The sequence below is a fragment of the Montipora capricornis genome, chromosome 10 (assembly GCF_036669925.1).
Source record: "Montipora capricornis isolate CH-2021 chromosome 10, ASM3666992v2, whole genome shotgun sequence".
In the NCBI taxonomy this organism is placed as follows: Eukaryota; Metazoa; Cnidaria; class Anthozoa; order Scleractinia; family Acroporidae; genus Montipora; species Montipora capricornis.
Window position 1 is genome coordinate 50497177 of NC_090892.1, and position 20810 is coordinate 50517986.

At 39.7% G+C, this 20810-nt stretch overlaps 2 protein-coding genes across 2 annotated transcripts; both read right to left on the reverse strand.

The window, feature by feature from the left end:
• Nucleotides 1-126: 126 nt before the first annotated feature.
• LOC138018840 (uncharacterized) lies at nucleotides 127-17521 on the reverse strand. Its single transcript, XM_068865515.1, has 4 exons — nucleotides 17471-17521; nucleotides 13684-13954; nucleotides 2525-3346; nucleotides 127-1077 (listed from the first exon to the last, which is right to left on the reverse strand). Exons 2-4 carry the CDS (start codon nucleotides 13777-13779, stop codon nucleotides 892-894), a joined length of 1104 nt encoding a protein of 367 aa, XP_068721616.1. The 5' UTR covers nucleotides 13780-13954; nucleotides 17471-17521; the 3' UTR covers nucleotides 127-891.
• LOC138018917 (uncharacterized) lies at nucleotides 4360-6427 on the reverse strand. The gene has a single exon (XM_068865590.1). The coding sequence runs from the start codon at nucleotides 6400-6402 to the stop codon at nucleotides 4360-4362; it is 2043 nt and encodes a 680-aa protein (XP_068721691.1). The 5' UTR covers nucleotides 6403-6427.
• Nucleotides 17522-20810: the final 3289 nt, after the last annotated feature.

A 20810-nucleotide genomic window follows, 5' to 3' on the forward strand; every position in this document is an offset into this window, starting at 1 on the left:
TCGCACTCTTCTCCTGAAAATGGGATCTCAGAATACGTCTTAATCGGGGGAGTGTTAAGTCACTCAGTCTTTCTAAATAGCCAAACAATAGTCAAAATACAAACAACGAATAGAAATACTCATCAATACTACACACCAAAACACCTAATAAGCTATTTATTATCCAACTTTTTTGCGCTGAATTTTTAGCAAATGAATTGTAAACAAAAGAGAACGTGTGACAGATTTGTACTTGCGGGGCAACGTCAGCAACTAAACTAGTCAAACCGGTTCTCTACTGTACAATAACCAAGTGTACAAATAACGAACTGTACAATATCGTGGAATATTTGTACTGGTTTCGTGCGTTTTTTGTGCAATAACTAATACAGCTGGATAATAAAGTGATTTATCCGGCTGATAGCGCTATCCATCGATTGCACAACTGGGCCAGGACTGTATGGATTAACGAAACTCCTTTTCCAATGGAATCACTTGGGTGACCTTTGCCAGATCAAAGTCCAGTTTCTATAGTTCTCGATAAACCTAACTAAACTTGGTTAACTTGCCGATTTTAGGGCAGTGCCAATCCTTTCCGTGGTGGGGATAACGTTTGTTATAATATAATTTAAACTTTGTAAGCGATTGCCTGGTTCTTTTCAGTTAAATATTGGGCAACTATTTCGAATCATTATTTTTGTTACTCGTTAGGTGTATATTACTCTTTAACAGATTTAAATTGTGTGAAGAAATTTCTTCTTAGACAAGATTTTAGTGCTCCAATTGAGAAGATAGTGGCTTTCACACAGGAAACCAATGTAAGATCTAAAATGCGATTAAATCAAAAGTCTGAGTCCATTTGAAATTAGTAAAGCTGAGGGGCTGACGTCTCACAACTCCAATTTGCATGGTTTAATCCGATATCTTTTGGCAGTTTCCAACTATGAACTCTGTTGCATCGTTGATTGACTGCGCGAGTAGTTCTTCCGTCTTTCTCTTGGGCAACTTCAATTTTCTCCCTAACTTCTTCAGTCGCATCGGACGCCTGCTACTGACGCATATAAGACCAGATAGGCATGGGCAAGAAAAAGGAACTGTCTGAAGTGAAGCAAAGAAAAATAATGAGCATGTTAATCACAATTTGTAATTTTTATTAGAGTAGACGAAATTTCATATCGTTCCCTAGGTTTCTAATCTTCACTTTTCCTGGAATGTGACTGGGAGATTAAAGAAGGAGGGGAAGGGGGGGGGATGAGACACTTGAACCATGTTAGTTTCAGTTGTGAGCTGAGCCGCCATTATCCATTTTACTCGTTAGTCTAGTTTTCTTTAAAAGTGATAAAACCGGGAAATTAAAAGGGCCAATGCAAAGTCCTTCTCGCAACCGAAATAACGTTGTGAACAAGCAATACCTTCCCTTCAAAGTGATGACGATTCAATGAAGTTATTGATTTTTCTTTTTTTTTTTGCGATTGGCAAGTAATGCCCAATCTATGCCATATGTTAATGCCTGATTACCCCCTCGCACCAGTATAAAGAATTTTTCGCAATTGCGTAGAGAAGCCTGAAAAATTCAGGACTTCAAAGGGGTTTGATATACGATTTATTTCCCCTGTATCATTTCGTTCATTGATTCATTCATCACGGGAACATTTAAACCCAAAAATTGCAAATGACCAGCTCCCAGCATCAGTGACTTCACAGCTCAGTTGGTTAGAGCGTCGCACCGGCATAGCGAGGCCTACGTTAAAGTCCTGAAAATTTCAGGCTTCTCTTTGCAGTTCAGGGGCACCCAACGAGAATATACTTCAAACCCACTTAAACATAGCATTGTTAAACTATTTTCGTATTTAAACTGTACATATAGCCATATTTTGATCCCCTAAAAAATTTTCATCGGTACGGATTCCCTAGCTGAAAGTCTAGTGATCCGAAAATTATAGGGATCAAAACTTTCCTTTTCGAAAATTTCAACCAGAAAAAAGGTTCCCGAAAATTCTAGGTGACCTTTTTAGGGTAAAAATCCGTTAAAAATGGGCAATTATACCATGTTTTAGATGTTCGAAAATCCAAGGACAGGCAGGCAAGCAAGGAATTTTACAACAAATGTTCCGGAAATTGTAGATCTCAAATCGTCTTCCGAGCAGATATTATCCAAAAATTGACGTTGGTTACCCCTGGCAGTTGCTAAGATTGCGTCCATGACTGCGAAGATCGTAGTTTCCCTTGATTTCATATCCGCAGTTCAATATATGATTCATTTTACATTTCACATTGATTCATTCGTCACGGGAACATTTGAACCAACAAATTACCAGCTCCCAACATCAGTGACTTCATTACTCAGTTGGTTAATAAGGTCGGTTGGTTAATAAGTATGATATATGATTCATCTTATATATATAATTTCGTTCATTGATAAAGCATTAACTTGAACAAGGGAAAAAACCTCATTTAGAATATCTAAATTTCCCCAGAGTTGATTTGCCCAGCCTTAAATTTATAAACGTTTGCCCATGATGCATCAGTTATTCGTTTGTCTTACCTCTACAACACACAGTTGTCCTAACAGGCGATAACCCGCGCATAATCCCAAGTCTTTCAAACAACACCTCCCCATTCCGCACTCCGTACTTTGACTACAGTTTTGAGAGACAGGCGTCTGATCTTGAGGGACTTCTTTCAAAGCTTTGTCGATACAAACGCCCTGGGCAGATTGGAGTTTCTTGTCTTTAACGAGATGTTGATGACGACGCATGCCGGTAAGAAAATGACAAAATTCGGTAATCTTGCATTCGGTATCTGAAGTACAAGAATATGGACTCTTCGGCGTGGTCTTCATTTTGGCAGTCGTAGGCATTGGCAAACAAAGACTGGTTAACCCATGACAAAATTCTCCACTTTTACATTCTGAAGCCGACTTGCATCCAACACCTGCAGGAGAAGAACTTGGGGGTTCAATGCGAGCCGTAGCATTTGGTAGACACATGTTGAAAAAATCATGGCAATATTGCCCTTCAGAGCAATCAGAGTTTTCCTCGCACCTCCGGACGCTCGCAACACTGGTTTTTGTCACTGCCGTTGTTTCCATGCGAGGTTTGTCGACACAAGTTGAAAAAAAGATATGGCAAGTTTGGTTTTTGAGACAGTCTCCGTCCAACTTGCAACGAGATGGCCTTTTAGTTTTGGCCTTCTTGAGTTTCATTCTGCTTCGCTCGATTTGTCTAATAAAACAGATCTTTAAAAAGTCATGACATAATTCATGCTCTTGACAGTCTCCATGGTGCTGACACTGAAAAGTCGCCTTGCTGTGGGGCGAGGTAGGGCAGTCGATAGAATTTCGACAATCTGTGCCTCCGTCATGAGCCTGTGTAGAAAAAGTGTAAAAGCCTGGCACGTTAAGCATCTAGTAAATAAAATAATACTGACTGCATTTATTTCCTGCCTGAACCCGTAAGGCGGTAGAACACTTGCAATCCTGTACTGTGATGTTGAATACATAACCTTGAGCTTGTTCCCGCGTGCTTGACAGAGATTTCCTTGCTTTCCCTTTCAAGCGAGGAAAGGTTAAGACCTGCTAGAACGATTTTGACTTTTTAACTCCTCCTTCCCAATAGACCATTTTCCCTATCCCATAATGCAATACGTTTGGGGGGTTCTTTATATGAAAACAATACAAGTTAATTGCGCTTGGGACTATATCATGCATCAGTGAACTGGATGTCTGGATGTCTAAATAACCCCCCAAAATGAACTGTATTATGGCATTTGCGAAAATAGCGAGTAGCGGAGGGGTGGAAGTGACGTTCAGTGACGTCATGTCGCGCATGCGTGACAGAACATCGAGGAGATCCGTGCTGAGGATTACTCTAGTCCAGTCAATATATTGATAAGACCCATCACAAATTGCAACAGAATTTATTTCTTCACTATCCATATCAGAAAAGTGTCCCGATCAACATATCAGAAGTCTAGAAAAATCTACGAAGGGGAAGTGACTTAATTTTTTACTTATACATCATACCTCTATTGGTACAGCATGAAAACGAGGCTACATACAATAACCTACTCTTAAATGTATTTCTTTTATCGCAAATTTACTAATGTCATTCAAACAAGAAAGATAATGATCCAGACATCCTCACAAGTTCTAATTCAACTGGGCAGGACAGATGAATCACGAATTATAATCCTTTTCCCTAGTACGTTTCTAATTTTACAAATAAGGCTTTAAAGATCAGCATGGGAACAAGACTAAATACAAAACAACTTTCCTCGTTTACTTTTCACTGATGGAAACATCACCGGCTTAATTGAAATAAAGTAAAGCTATAATCTAGACACCTTAGCAGACAGTGTCAATTTGGAAGAATGCATGAATCATACATCATCATTATCGTCATCATCTTCACTTTCACAGTCATCCGGCTGGACAGAGTTGGTGCAACCTGAGCCTCTACACTGACCACAAGAAGTTGAACACTCTAGGTTGTGTTTTCTGCAGGTATATCTAAGGCTGCTGCAGTCTGTGGAGCAGTTGCATCTCACAATTTGAAGGAGGGCTTGAGGTGCTGAAGGTAAGTGTGTCATGATAGGAAGAAGCAATCTTTCACTGGCCTTCCATCCCCATTCTTCTGCTGACATGGTTTCTCCAACCCCCTTCCACTGTTGGACTTGAACGTACACACGTAGGCTGTGATATCTCGCTGCTGATGATGTAGGAGGTAAGCTCTGTGGCTGAACTTGCGAAGCGTTGGTGGCTACCTTTTCGCAGTACCGTCGGTATCGAAGAGAATCCAGTCCTTCGTCAGACGTGCCATTGTAAACACAAAGCAGTGCCTTTTCACCCGCTGCGACAACATCCTCCTTGGAGGCAGATGTGTTGTTGAACACTTGTACTTGATCTCGAAAATGCTGGCTGGCGAAGAACTTCTTCAGTGAGACGCCCTTACCAATACCATAGAGGCGAGAAGTGGTATCACATCCAAGGATTGCATGGATGAACAACATGTTGCTGCATACCTCTTGACCAAGCTTCTCCTTCAGCACTTTCATGTTCCAGACCCGCCGTTTTATCGAATTGGCCTTTGGCTCAGGCTGAAAGAATAACTCAAATGCATCCAATTCCGTGTGATAGCACAATAGGATAAGAAGATCGGTGTCATCCCAGACAAGCACGGTGTTTATCCTTCTTGCACTTTCCACAGATGTCTGTACTATGAGGAGATCAGCATCTGCTTGGGAGTGACGTGTTTGGCAATTTCTCTTCTGCAGATAGCTGCTCAGCATATTGATGAAGGATTGCTTGTTGCTTGAATTTGACAAGAAGTGATCTTTCTTCATGGTAACTTTCATATCATCAGAAAATGTGACAGTTGTCTCTGTTTTCCCTCCCGCTCGCCTCTGCTGTGTCATATCCTTTGTGGAACTGCTAGTGTAACCATCAAAGACAACAATTGCTGCACCATACTTCCGAGTCACGTAGTTGCAGTACAAATCACAGATGTCCCTATATGTAGGGAATCCACGTGGCCAAGGGATCCGATGAAGAAGCGCACCACCATCCAACATATATTGGACTTCAACGGTTGGCCCAGCAGGATCGGAAGGCAGCTTGGCCCAGATAGCATCTGCTAGTACTGGCTTTTGTGGCTGAAGCAGCCTTAACGAGGAATCAAATAGAGCTGTTGGATAGCTACATAGCTCATGCTGGAACATGGCTTCCATGTCATCCAGTGATTTACTGGCAATAATCAGACGCTGAAACAACAGCTGCGGATCCACCTGGATCTTCTCTCCATCAATTTTGACAGATGACTTTGTACTAAGTGTGATGACCTGATTACTTCTTTTGAACTTGAATTCCACAGCTGATTTTCCTGTCATGGATTCTAAGATAGTCTGTCCGATCTCCTTAGCATTTTCCACATTCACGGAACTGTCAGCATGGACGCCATTCATGATGTTCATCAGATCTTGATGAGGTGTGAAAGGGTTTCTTTCTGCTAGAGAAAAGAGCAAACTCCGGGTGTCCTTCATGTCGCGGGCTTGCCTGGACTTGGTCATATCCTTGTTCTGCTCGCCTGTGCTGTAACTTACACTGGTGAGGTCCAACATGACATGATTCATCTCGGCACAGGCAGCCATGGAGAGCAACCAAGTCAGTCGCTGTCTTTCCGTCATCCCACGTCCTCTTGTAAGACCACCACTTGTCTTAACGCTTCTCATTAGCACTTGTTCAATCACAAGATCTGTCGAGAGTCCTGCCCACATGCGGTTGCTTCTTCTAACTACATGGAACCCAGCGTCAAATTTCCTGTATACATCTGGATGTTCACTCTCAAGGCTGTTCATGGATTGCAAGTACAATCTGGCACTTTTAGCATACAGATTGTGCCCTGAGGCAGCCAGATAGGGAAGCATCTCTGACAAAGCTTGTAGATGGAGTCTCCAATTACCGGTTCGCTCAGCCTTTATGAACATGCGAAGGATGTCTACCATATCCATATACTGCAGCCAGAGCGATGCTGTGCGGTCGTCCTTCATGAAATCCCTCTGTTGTTGGAGATGGCCTTTTATCCTGTCTAGAACATCAGCTGCTCTAATTTCTTCTGCTGACTTTTTTTTTGTTTATTAACTCATCATACAGGGCACGATCTTCCTGAAGGTCAGGATTCTGTCTGGGATCTGCAGTAGATGGCGTATTTGATGCAACATCTTCATCTTTATCTTCATCTTCAGCTGCCGCTGACTCATTTGGCGTATCTTGCATTCCTGAAATGGGAACTGTCAGAGCTTTGGATAGCATGAGTGTGTTAAGAGCTGCATCTACAAGAAGGTCACTTCCCAGAGGTTCAGACATAATGATTGTCAAAGCCTTCCACCACAGTGGTTGATCAAAAGTAATAATTGGTGTTACGTTATGCTTGCGTGCATGTTCAGTTACAAACTTCAATGTGGAGAAGATGCAAGGAGGGTCACTTGAACTCATGTCAATCATTGGGAGGAATGTCACAGAGGACTGACCCGGGTGGTTACCACGATGAACATACTGCATCATACCAGACCAAGCTGGTCGAGAGAAACCAAATAAGAGTGACGTCTTCCATAGAAGATTGGCTGTTGGATCGAGGGCTTTCTGGATAACTATGTCATTGTACTTTATCTCTATTTCCTGGTTTGCTAAGCCCTGGTGCTGTATTTGGATGCATCCTGCTGTGGAAATATCTTCTGCATTAACTTGTCTCCTTAGAACAAGTTGGCTCTGCGTTGTTCCGGGGGTAACAGCGGCTATGATCCCCATGCCATGGAACGTATCGTTGCCGTCCAAGGTTCTTGTGTTGTGATCAACATTATCTGCAACATATTGAACAAACTCAGAAGTATGGCTGGGAATATCAGTTCCTTGATTTACAGCTGCATTTTGTCCAAACTTCTGCACTTCTTGATATGAACAACAAAATCCATGACGGTGGAGGGAGTCAATAAGGATACGTGATGCAAAATGGTGATGAAGCTGTACAGCCACTCCAACCTGAAGTGGCGCAAGTAGAACTCGAGGGCGGGCTGCTTGCATCATGGCTTGTCCAATAGATGCCAATTTAAGGCCGACATCTTTTCCTGTCAAGATCCCTTCTAAAAAAAGCTTGAGAGTGGCAGGAAGGAAGTTAAGGCATCTCTCTTCAGTTTCAATTTCATTTACGGTGGGATAGTGCTCATTTGAAGTGTCTACTAACTTGATGTCATTCTTAATGAGCTTGGCAGCAGTTTCTATGATGTGTTGTTTTTCCTGTTCAGGATGATCCTTTTGACGAGCATGAAATTCTTGAAGAACAGTCTCTGCCGTGCTCCTGAACGTGACTACTTTAGCCCTTCCATTTAATTCAGTGATTATTATTTCATCACCAAAGTGCTCCTTGATCTTAGCCTTCATATGTGTATGGCCATACGCTGTGCTTTCCGAGTCTGCCATAAAATCATTCATTAAGTCAATAAGGTCACTCACACTTATCTGTTCGTCGTCATTTTCTTGAAGAAACCTTGCTACTCGCAGGAACGCATCCGTTTTTTCTTCATCTTGCGGTCGGCCAACTTTTTTCTTCTTGTGCGTAGGTTCATCAGTCACAAACATCTTTGGAATTTGCTTCCCTGTGCGGAAATTGACGCTACATGTCTGATGATACACTGCATCAGCGGCAGGTAAGTCATGTACGTGCATAATTCTGGCCTGTACAATGTCACTCCATGCATCTTGTCTTTCACAACATGTCGCCAATATAGTATCCTTCATGTCTAGGGTTGTTACACTAAAGACCTCTCTTTTTTTCCCTTGGTCTACAACATTGACAGGCGTTCCACAGAAAAAGCAATCACTGCTGAAACTGAAGCTCTTTTCCGCTGAACGGCGTTTGGAGTGGGAAATACTTGTGCCTGGGGTTTGGGCGGCCTCTCTTTTTGCTTGGGCTATTTTGTTAGGGTTGCAATGGATTTTGCGGCAATATTGGTGAACCTGTTGCTCAGGTACGGTGCAGATAGTACTATCATTACGCTCTAAACTTGTTCTGTTAACACTTGCACTGCCTTTCTCTCCTAGCGTAACTATAGCGGAGTCAGGCCCTTGGTCGAGTGGCTCTTTACAGATTATGCAATTGGCTTTTCCATCCATCACAGATTAAGTTTAAGATTATCTGAAATCATAAATATTCCAAGATTGATTGAACTAATAAAGCTTCAGCGAGTCTAGTTACAACACTGAATTCGAAATCCGAGTCTGTTCTTGCCATCATAAATTCGGTTTGTCAAATTTAAGTACGTTTTTAAGTAAAAAATCTACTTATAGGTCACCAAAATACTTCACTTCAATACTTCTTTTGTACATTTATAACTTTAAAATATCTGTTATAACCTTAATACGGTTGCATCAACAATTACAATCTTGCACAGCATATAAACAATGTAAACTAAAAGAATTTTAGTTCTCGTACATTTTAAAACCATTTTTATACTAAAATAGTTTCACGAACTCCAGAAAAAATATGGTATTTTGTGGCTTGAGCCCGAACTGAAGTGCCTCGATGGTCTCTATTGTTATCTTAATATGATAACTTAACTGCGAAATAGGGCTATTATGCAGCTTGTCCTGGCCAATAGTCATCATATTTCATGAATTCGAAGAATAAACGATTCAAATTCACATGATGCTTACAATTTATTTCATTATATGTGCAGAAAATTGTTGTATTTAAACTGCTAACAAGCTTACGAACTTACATACACTGTAGTGAAACCAAAATATAATTCTACTTTTCTCTGCAAAAAGGTTATCTAATTTGCAAATGTGTTTTATTGTGCTTAACATTCTATTCAAATCACCATCAATATTTAAAACATTGAAAAGCAAGTCAAAACAAGTAAGAAAAGGACTCACCTGTACACAGCAAATCCCACGTGGAGGCGGCCGTATTGAATTGAGGGGGTAGTTTCTAAAGAAACTGTGATGCTGCGTCGGTGGGGAAGTAGTATACAAAAATTTGGTTTTATCAACGGAGTTGATAATGTAAATTGGCCACCGTACAGAGATTCTAAAAGAACCAAATTTTCGTATTGAATTGAGCCTGCAGTAACTAATGGTCCGCGGCTATTATTTTTAAACGGTCTCAAAATGTTAAGACAATATTTTTTCAATCAATAAAGACAATTACAAGGTTTTCCTAACGTTTTGATTTATGTAACAGCCTGCAAAAGATAACTGTTTATATAGCCTCGTTTTCATGTTCAGCATCAGAGTATTCATATAAATAATAGATTTTTCTCCCCTTGTTCTCCTTAGATTGTTCTAGACTTTTGATATGTTGTAGAGGATATATTTCTGGTTATAAAACCGTAGAGAAACTTTCTGTTGCAATTAGTGATAGGTTGACCACTTTTATTCGCTAAAATGCTTGGACTACTCTCCTTCTCGAAAGAGAGGGGAATTGGCAAGGAAACCTCTTCCAAGTAGGGTATGAACTTGTACAAGTAAAGCACCGAAACTCCTCAAACACTGGAGTTATCCAAACAGGATTAGAGCGAAGAGGAACTAAGACAGAAGGGTAAGACTAAACTCAGGTATGAGGTGATAGCAAGCATGCTCAAAGTATCCCAGGAAGTCAAAGATGAGTGGGAAAAACTGAAAGGCACCGAAACATCTCCAGGTTCAGACCGGAGGCTGTAAAATCTTTTTAACAGCCCGTGATAGCATGCGAAAGCATGCGAAAGTCCAATACAAGCATTAAAACTCTTGACAAAGAAATTTATAAAAAGCAGAGGGAACAGGCTTAAGATATTCACGCCTGCAGTCGAATCAGATGATGTTAACCTGGATAAAGATAACGATTAAAGCTACAAGAGTCATCTCCAGCAAAAAGTCCTTTCTACTGATGACAAATTTGATATATAATAATTAAAAATAATTATCTTGCAATTAGACTGGATTTTAAGGGAGGCTGCCTATCACATTTACCTGCCAAGCCCGTTCACTTGTTGTTTCAGCCCAAAGCAAAACACAATGTTTGCGTAAATGAGAGTTGGTTTCCCCGGCAGAAGATCAGTTTGAGACATAAACATTACCACCACGAGCATTTTTTGATGCGCGACGTTTTAATGGTGTAGTAAAGAAATGCGATTCGGTGCAATTTAACGTAACAGAGAAGAACATCGCGGAACGGACTAGAGCCGCAGTGTGTGCGCGTTCTGCGTATCGATGATCGACACTGAACTAAGCCCTGAAATACAACACCTTCAAGCGCGATTTTTCCCAACAAAAGGAAACTTTCGTTTTGCTTAACATAGTAATAGCAATGACAAAAAATCTTAGCTGAGATATATATTACGTGGGAAATGTCTTTTTCGGGCGCTCAGAGTGGGGTCATCTTGGAAAAGTTCAATATTGTTGGAATGTATTTTTGAATCTTTTTTTGGAATTACTTTCGCTATTTAAAGATCTCAGGCGAGTGTGAGGTTACCCTAAATTACATTTTTCAAGATCTGCTTTTCCGGCATTCTTGCCCTTTTCAAACGGAATATCTTCCTTCATGTAAGAACCGCATCCCTGCAAAGTGGGTGTCTTACATTAATCTTTAAACAAATTTCGCTTTCAGGCTTTCCTCTCTTTCTGGAAAATAATGGAGCTTCGTACCCCTACCAATATGTACCTATATAAAAATTACATGCCGAATGCTCCTGTCCAGCCAAACTTGTGTTAAATACTCCAATATTAACCACCATGTTTCCTCTCTCCAAAATAAGGTGAAATTGATTTATTTCTTAATAGAGTTCTACACCTTGACCATTTCCTTTATTTATTCAATGCTTTAGGATCTTTCTTTTCGCTGTCTATGAAAAGATGCCCAAAAAATATTTCTTTCAGAAGAACTAACCACAGTGAATGCTCCATGGGTAATGTTTACACTGCATTATTCTGAGTCATATGCCAATTCAAGTATTCCAATTGAAATATGAATAATTACTGCATTTATAGCGTTATCCATGGTTATTTCCTGAATGTGATTTATCCAATCAGTGAATATCCATCGACCTTTCCAAAAACCGAGAACTGAAGACTAAAAGCTTTATTAATAATATTATTAAAGGAATCGTCGGCAAAGCAACAATTATGTCGATCAATCAGCGGCTGGAATTAGTTCATTTCGCCTCCCTCTTAACTGTCTAGACATTTTCTGAGATTGGACTTTGCTTAAGCAACAAAACCTATTGATACTTTCAAATATGCATGAAAGTATGAATAAATAACTCACTCATTTCGGTCAGTCCACCAGACGCTTCAAGTTCGATGCATTACATTTTTTTTTGTCTTAATTTTGTTAATATCAGTACTGAATGCGCACAGGAATGACGAGTACCTCCTTGGCATACCCCACAAGGAATACTGGATACTGTTCGACAAGTAAACTTCGAGCCGGCGTTAGTCCCCGAGAAAAACTGAGACGTGTTTTCGAAAGTAAACCAGTAACACTTGGCTAGAACAAGTATATTTTCAACGACAGTTGTGCGATTAAAAGATATACGGGAATGCCGGTCTTAAAACGGCCAATCTCATTACGATGCATGCTTGCAAAGCTATGATCATGAAAAAATGATATGACAAATACTCGTACACCGTCGGAGTGAGGGATTTTCTATTTAAGGGGAAGAATTAATGAATTTCTTTTGGAGACTCATCGTCAACCTATGGTGTCTGTCGTGATTAGTTCGTGTTTTGGTTAAGTAAGGATTTCCAATATTTTGCGATTTTTTTCTCCTCTTCGGCAGCTGTAACATATAAAGGGCCCAAGTAATTGATCTTCCCTGAAGCAAATGAACTGATACTTTTTATATCGAATTTTTTTATTTGCGCAGATACAAGGGTCAAAAGATATCATTCACATTATTTTTGACTTTCTCTTGAAATCGCCGAATATTTGCCTAGTGCCATTTAGAGAAAACAAAGTGATTGCCGCAATTAAACAGTTCCATTCTTTTCAGCCGGAAATGCAGGACGTTTTGTCTAATGTCCATTTAACAAAAGCTCCTTTTCCGGACCGGCTTTCGGTAATTTTCCACGGAAATCGGTCACACTTCTTTTGAAATGCTGAAGTTGATTATGGTTTTCTCTTAGCGGCATAATGAATTATATATATATTGAAAACTACTCTTTAATTTTCCCTTAAAAAGCTCACATCTGAGTATTACTGACTCGAGTCACACGTGGCTTACCCAATGACATTTGCGCACAATTTCTGCTTGCAATTGTGTGCGTTTGAGGAACAAGGAAATCACTCACGAGACATATCTCATAGCTCGTCACGCGGAAAGCTAAATAAAAAAACTTTAACTGCGACGCCCATTTGGTTTGGCAAGAAAATACAGCAAACGACTTGGCAAAACAATTCCGCCTTTTTGCGGTTATGAATAGCTAGTTTGAGGTTTTTCTGCCGGTAAGATTTGGGGGGTAACCGTTTTAACTTGAGCATGACGCAGGCAAGATAATTTTACGCAAGGAAGGTCTAACCTTGGCCCGTAGTGTGGCTGGCCAAGTCCAAACTAGAAACCTCCGGTAAAATGCTTGCTTTCCGTGAAACCAGCCGTAAGTCATCAGTATAACCCAGTCGGACAGACCTTAATCCCATCCGCCTCTTGACCTCCACTCACAAAGAGAGAGAGGTTAGCCTCTTTTCTCGAGAGAATAGGTTTCAGGCTTTTATTATTTAGGTCCGTACCATGTTAAACGTGGCGCTTATCAATGCGGAGCGTTCGGCGCCACTGGCTCCTTTTATTTTGACCGTGGTTGAGATTAGGGTTAAAATCTAATTTTGCCGTGTGTTTGGAATAGAACTTGCCCAAAGTCGTCAATTAGTAAGTATACCACCAATAAATCTGTTTGTCTATTAACCGGGCGGTTTGTCGATTTACTTCCTCCCTTTTTCATGTAGCGATTCAGTGTTGGGAGCGTATTACCAGAGCATGGACATGTACAATTTTAAATACTCCAGAATTTGTGACATGAACATGTGAAAAACAAAACATACAAGCGAATAATGGCTGCCGTTATGGTGCTCGAGCTCAATATTCCTTAGGTATCAAAACACCTTTATTGTAAGTCAATCATAATGCGATATATAGATGATCAATTCAAAGTTTCTTAGCTACAAATAAATCGGTGTTTACCTTGTTGGCGTTAGCGGCCGTGTATTCTTCCTGGATGGTAAGTGCAGATGAAATTGTCAACAGGTACAGTGTTGTGAGACAAATCCTAAAAGTCATCTTAAGACAATTCACTAACACTCAAACGAGCTCTTAAGCCACTTGACGCCGTGACGAACTAGCTAATTCTGGATCAATTTCTTGCTTTTCCTTACCAAGATGTCTGCGGGGCGTAATTTTTCTTGGGTATAGGTAGGAAATATAGGGTCTTGCGATCGGAAATGCGCTTTCCTGACTGCAAGAGAGACACATAATGAATTTTAATTGAGCGTTCACTTTGATGCACCGACTTCCTCAAACAAAATATTGAAAGAATGTCATCCTCTTTTTTAAGTGTGCGGTTAGCATAATCGTTTTCCTTAGCTAAGTTAATTGAATAGGGTCTTTTTCTACTTCATTGTGCCATTCGCTTTTGCCTCTTACTTTAAGAGACGAATAGGTTTGGCGGCTGAAATACATGGTTTATACTATCAAACCTTGTGCCAAACCTCATATACTTTTTTCTAAACAATTATTGATTATGGTCAGTATCCACTAATTCGTTGCATTACAGCATTGGTGAATGCAGGTTTCTCCATAGCGAACTCCTATACAACTCATTTAAAAATAAGGAAAATCAAATACAATGTTATTACTATTTGCCAGAATCATGATCATTTTTAACCGTAACAATAACAATCTTCGGATTGGTGTGATTGCAACCCGCTATTAAATTTTTCTTTTTCATTTAACGCGTGTAAAAACCAGGTAAAACAATACGAAGAGTAACATATATGTTCTTAATTACCGGGTGATCAGGTAAGATGATTTAGTCGATTTTTTTTCCATGTCTACTGGCTTATTGCATTTAAGATCCCCATTAAAATCATTTTTTTAATGGACTCTGTCACAGACAAAGGAGGAAATACTTTTTTTTCCTTTGCAGCCGGACGTCAAGCCAATATTGTATCAAGTAAAGTTACTCAATTTCGCTATAGTGATCACAGCAGACGTGTCTCCTACTGATTCTCTAAGATCAATCCCGGTGCCAATCGGAAAGAACTTATTTCAAATTTATTATTTCTATGGAATACGAGGAAAACTTACATTAGATAACAAAAAACTTAAAATGATTACATAGGCGTATTCGGAGGTTTAAGGACCTTTCCCAATTGTTATTTTTTCCTGCGATTACAAAAGCCGACAAAATAAGGGAGAGGTCGTGTGGGGCTAGAATTGTGAGTAACGTCAGTGTGTAGGAGGGGTGAGAACAGATGCACGAAAGTAAGACCCTCATTCTTACTCAGTGTTGCATGCGTGTATGTTTAGTGATCACATAACGTCTTGCACAACTCGGACTCGGTGTTTATAAAAGTACTGAAGTAGAGAAGGTTTAGCACTGAGAAGTTGAACTGCGACTGTGGTAGAGAAAAGTAAATCAGGCTTAAAAAGCGGATTGATTGCGTCCGGCGCAATAATATTTTGTAAAGTAAATCACGTTTTGGTGATGCACCGTCACCAGTACAACTTAAGTGAAAAAGTCAGTCAGGCATACTGTTTTCGCACAAGAAAATTTCATACATTTCTCTTGTTTTATATTATTTTTTATCAAGGTTTCGATTGGGGGGGGGGGGGGGTGGGTGGTGCATTTATTATCATTTCTCAGCTCTAACCTAGCAGTTTCCTAAACTACCAGTTTCTTACTAACTAGCAGTTTCGGCAGCATCTGAATCATTATTATCACGATCCTCGTCATCACCACAAACAACAACTATAATATTTACGTGTCAAAGCTGACCATTGGCCTATTAACTTGGAACACTTTTTTTATTAAAAATACATATTAACCCTTTCAGCCCCGTGGGGTTCCCCATTGACGAGTGAAATCGTCTGGCGTTAGACAGAGTAAAATCTATAAGTGGCACTACTGGGAGTTAAAGGGTTAATGGGGACATAGTTTTTGAGTGAATCCAGCTGTTGTTAACCCTTTCAGCCCCGTGGGGTTCCCCATTGACGAGTAAAATCGTCTGGCGTTAGACAGAGTAAAATCTATAAGTGGCACTACTGGGAGTTAAAGGGTTAAATACTTATTTTATTAAAATACATATTAAATACTTAAATGAATACAATTAAATGAAAAACACTAATGACAAAAAACTATTATTTTTAGCGAGCAGTTTCAGAGGCCCTAATATGGATAACGACTGATTTAATTGTTGCCCCCGCAGGGTTTTGGCCAAAACCCGAGGAGGCAACCTGGAAGCCCCCGCGTAAAAAAAAAATATGTAAATAGGGTATATATTGTATAGCGGAAAGCAATCTCGATTTGATCAACTGAGCGCGCAGGGTGGTATCGGTATTGCTTAACAGGTTCTGATTGAAGGTAAGTAATTTTCAAATATTTACATCATTCCTTTTACTTTGAAAATCAAAGATTACAGTATCTGATGGAAAATTATATTGCCTGAGTCAGAAATTGATTTTTCAGGCACAAATCATAAACAGGGGCGACAATTTGCCAGACACAAATGAAATCAGACTGAACAGGGGCGACAGACTCGGCCACAAACAGTGCTAGAGGCAACCTCATAAAGCAAAAGCATAGTCTCAGTATCAACATTTTCAAACAATCTTCGATCATTTTTACAACAGTTATTCACAGATAATAATAATTACCGATCCAATTTTATTCCTATTTTATGGTATTTCTAGGTACCGTGGAAAGAACCACATGGATCAAAATGTTGTCTTTTGATCATTGAATGTTCCTGTTTCACTTTTACTATCATATTTTCAAGGCGTTTTCCAAAATTATGTAAATTGGTTTTTAATTGACATCGTATCGTATCGTATCAAATAAACGTTGATGAAAAATTACAAATAAATGCTGTTTGTTGTTGACCCATTCTTTCCATGCATCTTTCATTTACCTACCTAATTACCTGTAAAATAATATGAAGACATCACAATGTGCAGCACAAATTCATTGGAAAACACCTCAACTGCCATCCGTATTATCTTAGGCGGGGGCAGATGTAGTGAAAACTATTACTAGTAATAAAACACGTCGGCACAAACCTATTCAATATCGCAATGAGTCTGGTTTTTTTTTTTTTTGGAAAAGGTGAGGTATTCAGTTCTGTAAAGACAATTCTAGAAGCTGACTCAGATAAAACAAGTTGACTTTCCGTCAGCGAAAAAAAGATAGTCTTTTGTAGTCGATTTTCATTTTTATTTACTCAAAATTTAGTTCAAAAAACAAGAAAACAAGATTAGTGTATTTTAGGCAAATTGGTCGGGATTTTTCATCATGGAAGGCTAAGTAATTACGGTGTTTGGTTCGTCTTAAACGAACGAAATTGTTCAGCGACCTCCTTGAAAAACGGTAGGCTATTCAGTAGAAATAACTCACTCAACATTAATAGTCAGAGGACATTCACCGAAACCTTCGCATTTTATGAATTCGCTAACTGAAAATGAACACAAAAATGGATCATGAAATAAACCGTCCCATTAGAAAATGGTAAGCTTTACTGATAAAAACTGGATTTAGTTAAGTTCAAGTCTGTAACAGCTTATTAAAATATGTTTTCGAAGCGTTTTCACGTAACCTTTACTACTACGAAGCTTGAGTATCCGACTGATATAGCATATAAAACGCGACCAGCGTCTCTTGACGTATCACATCCATAAGTTAATGTACAAACAGAGGAATTGATCGCTTCGTATGCTCTTCTTCATTTTAACAGCGTTTAAATTAAGAGAATCTTACCTTGCTACACTTAGCAAAACTTTCCCTGTCGCGTCCCTCGTCGCACGAACTATTACGGCAGGAACTAAACCACCTCCACTGGATCACGTGATAAAAGCGCGGGAGGGTGCATACTATTGTTATTGCGCATACGTTCTGCGTATCTCCAGATACTCGGATTTCCTATCGCTGATGCTTACTAATACAGGGATATTTTTGTGCGGTTTAAATAATCCGGAGAAAGTAGATCTTAGTAAGTACTCTTGTTATCCAAAAAGAAAATTGGGGGTAACCATGCATTTTTGAGAGATATTAAATTAAGCTTCAATTTGAGGAAGAACGCCATAGCTTTTTACGAATATTATTCATGAATTATCTTTGAAAAATGCGTGGTTACCCCCAACTTTCTTTTTGGATTTCAATAACACTTGTTAAGATCTGCATTTCGTGCATAATCATAAACCGGGGCAAAAATATCTTTAATTAGTAGGCACCGTCCTTAAGTGGGCAGGGTGGCTATTAACCACGGAAAGACAATGGTTGCATGGCGAGTGAAAAAGGTTTCCCCAAAGTTTGGAACACGAAATGTTGAAATATAGCTAAATATGGCCATAAGTACCATTTTGTTTTGGCGGTTTTCTCTATTTTTTGGTTTGCCTTATTTGCTAAAAACCTTAAGGGGGAAGATTATGAAGAAGTTTTTTGTACTTGTGAGTAATTTGTGTAGTGCAAATGTTTTCCCATATGCTCTTCTTTTTGATGTCGACTTGATTGTAAAAAGGTTCGTGGTTTTTGGACAAACCAAAAACCACGACAATCTACAACAGATACAGTAGCAACAAATTAAAAATTTGAAACATTTTTGGGTTTTAAGCTTCAAGTTTGGCGACAAAACCGGGTCACCCGCGTGCGGCAACTCGCTGGCTTGTTTTCGCCAGGCAAGATTTTAGCTGTGAAATTATACACTAAATAGCTAGTTCTTCGTTGCGGTTAACTCTGCAATCTCTAGCTAAGTATTAGAATAGGTCAAAACAATTTTAATATTGCCTTTATATTTGTTCAACTTGGGAAAAAAATAAGAAAAACTACCCATGATCGGTTCGTTTCGAGTGGCATTTCTTGCAGCTGAACAAACTAGGTCATTTAGGGCACACATGAAACGTACCACTTACGGAGGGAAGTCAAGTTTTGACTGCCGCATGTGCTGCGGGCGCAACCACCGTATGCAAGGCAGGAAATGACCCTTAAACGGCGGCCATGTTGAGTCCCGAGGGATTGAAAACTTCTGTTTTGCCCCACCGAAACTCAAATCATCCCAAACATTTCAACTCGATGCTCGGGGTACTTATTGTCTATGGCCAATATAAGGCTCATGAAAGGAAGAGACGCTTCTATTCACCGAGATTGAAAGGAAGAAAGAGTCAACTATATATGGCAAGTAGAGCCGAACTTGGTAAACATGATCATATAGATATCAATAAAAAGATCCTCAATTACTTAAGGTATTTACAAGATAAATATGACACTTCAATAGTAAAACAATCTCTTCAAATGTCAATAGCCCTTTTCACGGTTAGTTTTTCTCATTTGCATTTCAATGCAATCTAACGTGGATGCGAGGCAATTTAGGGTTAAAACTACAAAATAGCCCGAAATTGCCTCGCATACATGCTAGATTATATTGTAATGCAAATGAGAAAAACTAACCGCGAAAAGGGCTATTGAACTTTACAACGATGGTCAAAATAGTTTTTACTCAAATTTTATGAAGATGTCAACAAGCAACTCGTAGATCTCACGAAAAAGAAATGTCTCTTATTGGAACCAGACGCTTCAGCGCTCGCGTAAACTAAGCTTTTATGACTCCATCAAAAAGAATTGCAGCCTTCTGCTTACCTAGATTCAATACGCAAAAATCCCTTAAAATAAAGACGTACTCTCGTAAAAGTCAGACAGAATCTATGTGTTGAAACAGGTAGGTACGACAAAGTCCCTATCGATGAAAGAAGCTGTTCTAAGCATTTCATGATGATTCCATCTTGTTTATATTATTCAATATGAGCGCAGTGTCCTAAAACGGGATTGGCCAGGTACGGACGGATTTGAAGTAAAGAGTGAGACTGAAAGATAAACTGTAGTTTGTCCACATTGTCGTCAAAATCTTATAAATTTGGTCATTTCACGTAGTAGTTTTGACGAGTACGGGAGAGAATTGTACAAAAATGCATGCCGCACGTGGAGCACGATCATTTTGGTTCTTTTAACCAATAATATTACTGCTTTTTGGCATTGTCGTTGCCGTCGTCGTTTCTTAAACTCCCTAATATGTTCCCTCTGACAGTAGTGGTAATAAAATTGAGGACGAAACCCATCTCTTACTAAATTGTAAGACATATTCCTATTCAGTTACAGAGAGCAGAAAAGGAGAGCTTAAACACGAGTAAGAGTAGGAATGCGAGGACAGTGAAAGCGTAGTGAAACAAAATGCTCGTGCTTTTTCCGAATATTGTTTAGTTTATTTTCTGCAACACTCATGACTGGTATGAGGGAGTTTTATTGCTGTTACGTTCGAGTTCCATCTAATTTTTAGATATGACCAACTGAAAAGATTATCATTTTAGCCATTGCTCATCTATGGATGATCTACGTGTAAATTGGGGTTTCAAATGTGCAATAGTTATGTCATGATTTTCAGGGGCAGTCCAAAACCAACCGATACATTATCACGCGTCACAAATCTGTCTGTCTGTCACAAACCACACAGACAATCCTTAGAACCAGGAGGGGGGGGGGGGGGGCGTCTCCAAGGAAATGCCAGTGTGATGTCAAGGTCTTGCTTCAAAGACTTTTAAAATGGCGTCCAGTGTAGAATTCTTCATGGGTCTTAGGTCTCAGTTTTCGAGATTTGAAGGGGGTCTTAGGTCTTAATTCTTAAGTCTTAGGTCTTAGTTTTCGAGACACCCAAAAGAGGACATTGGTGTCGTTTCCACAAAAATTTGTCGATCGTGTTGCTTGTATGATGGTATTCTGAACGATGGAATGCACGCTGAAACACTAAAAATACACTTACCGAGCGTCAGAGGTTTCATCTTTACTCGCTCTTACAGCAAGCCAATGATCATTTCTCCACTTTCTCTTGTTTTTTTTTTTCTCGAACACTTTCAACCCGCCATTTCTACTGCTTACTGTTTTCTCTTTTCTGTTTCCGTTTAAACTCAAGCATGCGCAATAAGACCGGAACCCGCGTTTTCTGGGAAAATGGAGTCGATTGTCCCAGAGTCTTTCCGGGCGCTCACCCGCTGACCAAGAAGTCCGAGGACTCTGGGTACGAGATTGGTTTCACGCCAAAAAAGGAAGACGT